The sequence below is a fragment of the Tupaia chinensis genome, unplaced genomic scaffold (assembly GCF_000334495.1).
Source record: "Tupaia chinensis unplaced genomic scaffold, TupChi_1.0 Scaffold142790_1, whole genome shotgun sequence".
NCBI classification, from domain to species: Eukaryota; Metazoa; Chordata; class Mammalia; order Scandentia; family Tupaiidae; genus Tupaia; species Tupaia belangeri.
The window spans coordinates 146,947-149,889 of NW_006202636.1; the positions used below are offsets into that span (position 1 = coordinate 146,947).

General features: G+C 41.7%; 1 protein-coding gene across 1 annotated transcript in view; it reads left to right on the plus strand.

Annotated features, from left to right (window-relative positions):
* Positions 1–1,105, plus strand: part of LOC102501372 (butyrophilin subfamily 1 member A1-like) — a 5,201-nt gene extending 4,096 nt beyond the window's left edge. The window contains exon 3 of the mRNA XM_006163686.1: positions 505–1,105. Coding sequence (XP_006163748.1) covers positions 505–1,105 — 601 coding nt within the window. The remainder of the gene's footprint in view (positions 1–504) is intronic.
* The last annotated feature ends 1,838 nt before the right edge of the window (positions 1,106–2,943 follow it).

Consider the following 2,943-nt stretch of genomic DNA (forward strand, 5'->3'; position numbering starts at 1 on the left):
TAATCGCCCCCTAGAGGGGATGGCCACGCTGCAATCCCTTCTCCTCCATTCTCCTCTTGGGATCTTGGGCACGCACGCACACGTGCCCAGCATGAGTTTAAGTCATCAGCTCCGGGACTCAAACTGCTGTCGACTACGTGAGAGTCCAGCAACATAGCCATTACGCTAACTGCTGGTCCCACCCTGAGGGTTTTCAATGAGAAGACAGGCACCCAGGCTAGATGGTCTCAGCCTGTCTGGAACACATGGTCCTCAAAGTCCTGACTACCCTTGGCCTGCTCTGAATCACACACTCTATATATCCTATGAATGCACACCAAATATTATACCGATTCTACCATTCCTTTTTCCCTCATTTTCTTCCTCTATCCTTACCCAATATTTGAATCTTTCCCAGGCCAAGCAGTCTCCATGATGGGCTGATCTTCCCCTTGCCTCCAACACCTGCAGCGGGTGTTTCTTTGGATCTAGATACAGCTCATCCTAACCTCATCCTGAGAATAGAAGACATGTTTCTATAGGACACGATGTTTCTGAGAGTGGTGGCACCCCAACACACCAAGGGCAAGGGCAATCTGAAGCTGTCTTCAGAGTTCTGGGTAAAAATTGCTTTACCACAGAGAGACATTATTTGGAAGTAGAAGTAAATATGGAAACAGTAATTGAACTTGGAACTAGATTGATTCTGGGTGTTTGCTCACAGATAGTGAAGAGAGAGGGGTGGTTTAAAGAAAGTCCTGAGAAGAATTTCTGGGTCCTGGTATGTGAGGAAGGGAAAGTCATGATTCCCACCTCCAAACTAGAAACTCCATCACTGAAGCAGCACCCCCACAGGATAGGAGTTTTCCTGGACTGGGACGGTGGGGACGTGTCCTTTTACAACATGGTTGATGGGTCTCACATTTGTTCCTTTACTGGAATCATCTTCTATGGGGTCCTCTGTCCTTATTTTAGCCTTCAGGGTGCTGGCACATCTATGACCATATGCTTAGCTTCAGATGGCACTGAAAATTGCCCTGATTCTTCTCAGAAGACCTCTGTGACTCATTTAAGGAAGTGTGATACAGTTGTCCCCCAAGATGCCAAGTGTCTGTTATTTTCCTAAGCAGCCAAGGGTCAGCCTCCTTAGCACCTCTGCTGCCTCTACTCATGTTTGTTATGGGAATTTTATCCAAGGAAGTTGTGCATGGGTGCAGAGTAGATCAGTCTCACTAGCTGTAATTGCACCTGTTTCAAAGAGGAAGAGGGAGAAAGAGAAAGGTGACAACCGAAAAATATCTAGGGAAGTTTCTTTTTTTAATTTAATTTATTTAATTTTTATTTACATTTTTTAAATACATTCAATCACATTATTTAGCTTACAAGATGATCATTTCAATATGTGAACATTTCTCCCCAGTCCAGTTGATCAAAATATAACAACACTACCTCCCTTTCTCAACAATGCTGTCTCCATATCCCTCCTCCAAATGTTTTTCCCCAGGCCCCACTCCTCTACACACACCACATCTGGCATTCACATCCACCTCTTGTGTTTGTACATCCTTTAGCCTGTCAGTTTCAGTTATAGAGTGCGGACACTCAGTATATATTAAGTGGGGACATACAGTGTCTTTCCTTCATAGCCTGACTTGCTTCACTCAGCAGTAAATCTTCCATATTCTTCCACTTTCTGTCAAAAGCCAGGGTTTTGTTGTTTTTAATGGCTGAATAATATTCCATAGAGTATATGTGCCACAGTTTTTTAATCCATTCATCCGTACGGGGGCATTTGGGTTAGTTCCATGTCTTAGCAATCGTGAAAAGTGCTGCAATAAACATCGATGTGCAAGCACTTTTCCAATGAAGAATTCTTCTGTCCTTTGGGTAAATGCCAAGGAATAGGATTGCTGGAACATATGGTAGTTCTATTTGTAGACTTTTGAGGAATCTCCAAATTGCTCTCCACAGTGGTTGGACTAATTTACCTTCCCACCAGCATTGTAATAGAGTTCCCCTTTCACCACACCCCTGCCAACACTTACCATTTTTTTTTTAAGTCTTAGACATTTTTTTTTTAAGTCTTAGGGTGTATCTCATTGTTGTTTTGATCTGCATTTCCCTTACGATGAGGGATGTTGAGCATTTTTTCATATGCCTTCTGGCTATTCGTATGTCATCTTTAGGTAGTGTTTTTTTCAACTCCTTCTCCCATCTTTTAATAGGGTTGATCATCTTTTTTCCAAACAGCTTCTTTAGTTCCTTGTGTATTCTGGTTATTAAGGATTATCGACTGTGTTTTGGGAGTCTTATGTAAGAAGTCTTTTCCTACCCCAATTTCTCCCAGAGATTCCCCAGTGTTTTCTAGTAGCAGTTTAATAGTTTTGGGTCTTAGATTAAGATCCTTGATCCACCTTGACTTGATTTTTGTCAAAGGTGAGAGGTAGGGGTTCAGATTAATCTTTCTACAGGTGGAAATCCAGTTTTTCCAGCACCATTTGCTGAAGAGGTTTTCCTTTTCCCACTGTATTGACTGGTACCCCTTGTCAAAAATCAGTTGACTGAATGATTGGGAATTTATTCTTGTGGACTCAATTCTGTTCCACTGGGCCACATGACTGTTCCTGTGCCAGTACCATGTTGTTTTGATTACCACAGCTTTGTAGTATATTTTTGCGTCAGGGAGTGAGATGTCACCCACTCCACTCTTGTGTAGAATTGCTTTGGCAATACAGGGTCTTTTATTGTTCCAGATGAATTTTATGATTGTCTTTTCTAGATCTGTGAAGAATGTGTCTGGTACTTTGATTGGCATTGCATTAAATAGGTAGATTAATTTGGTTAGAATTGCCATTTTGGTTATATTAATTCTTCCAATCCGGGAACATGGGATGTCCTTCCACTTTTTTGTGTCATTTTCAATTTCTTTTTTCGCTTCTCATAAAAAAGACAAACGACATATGA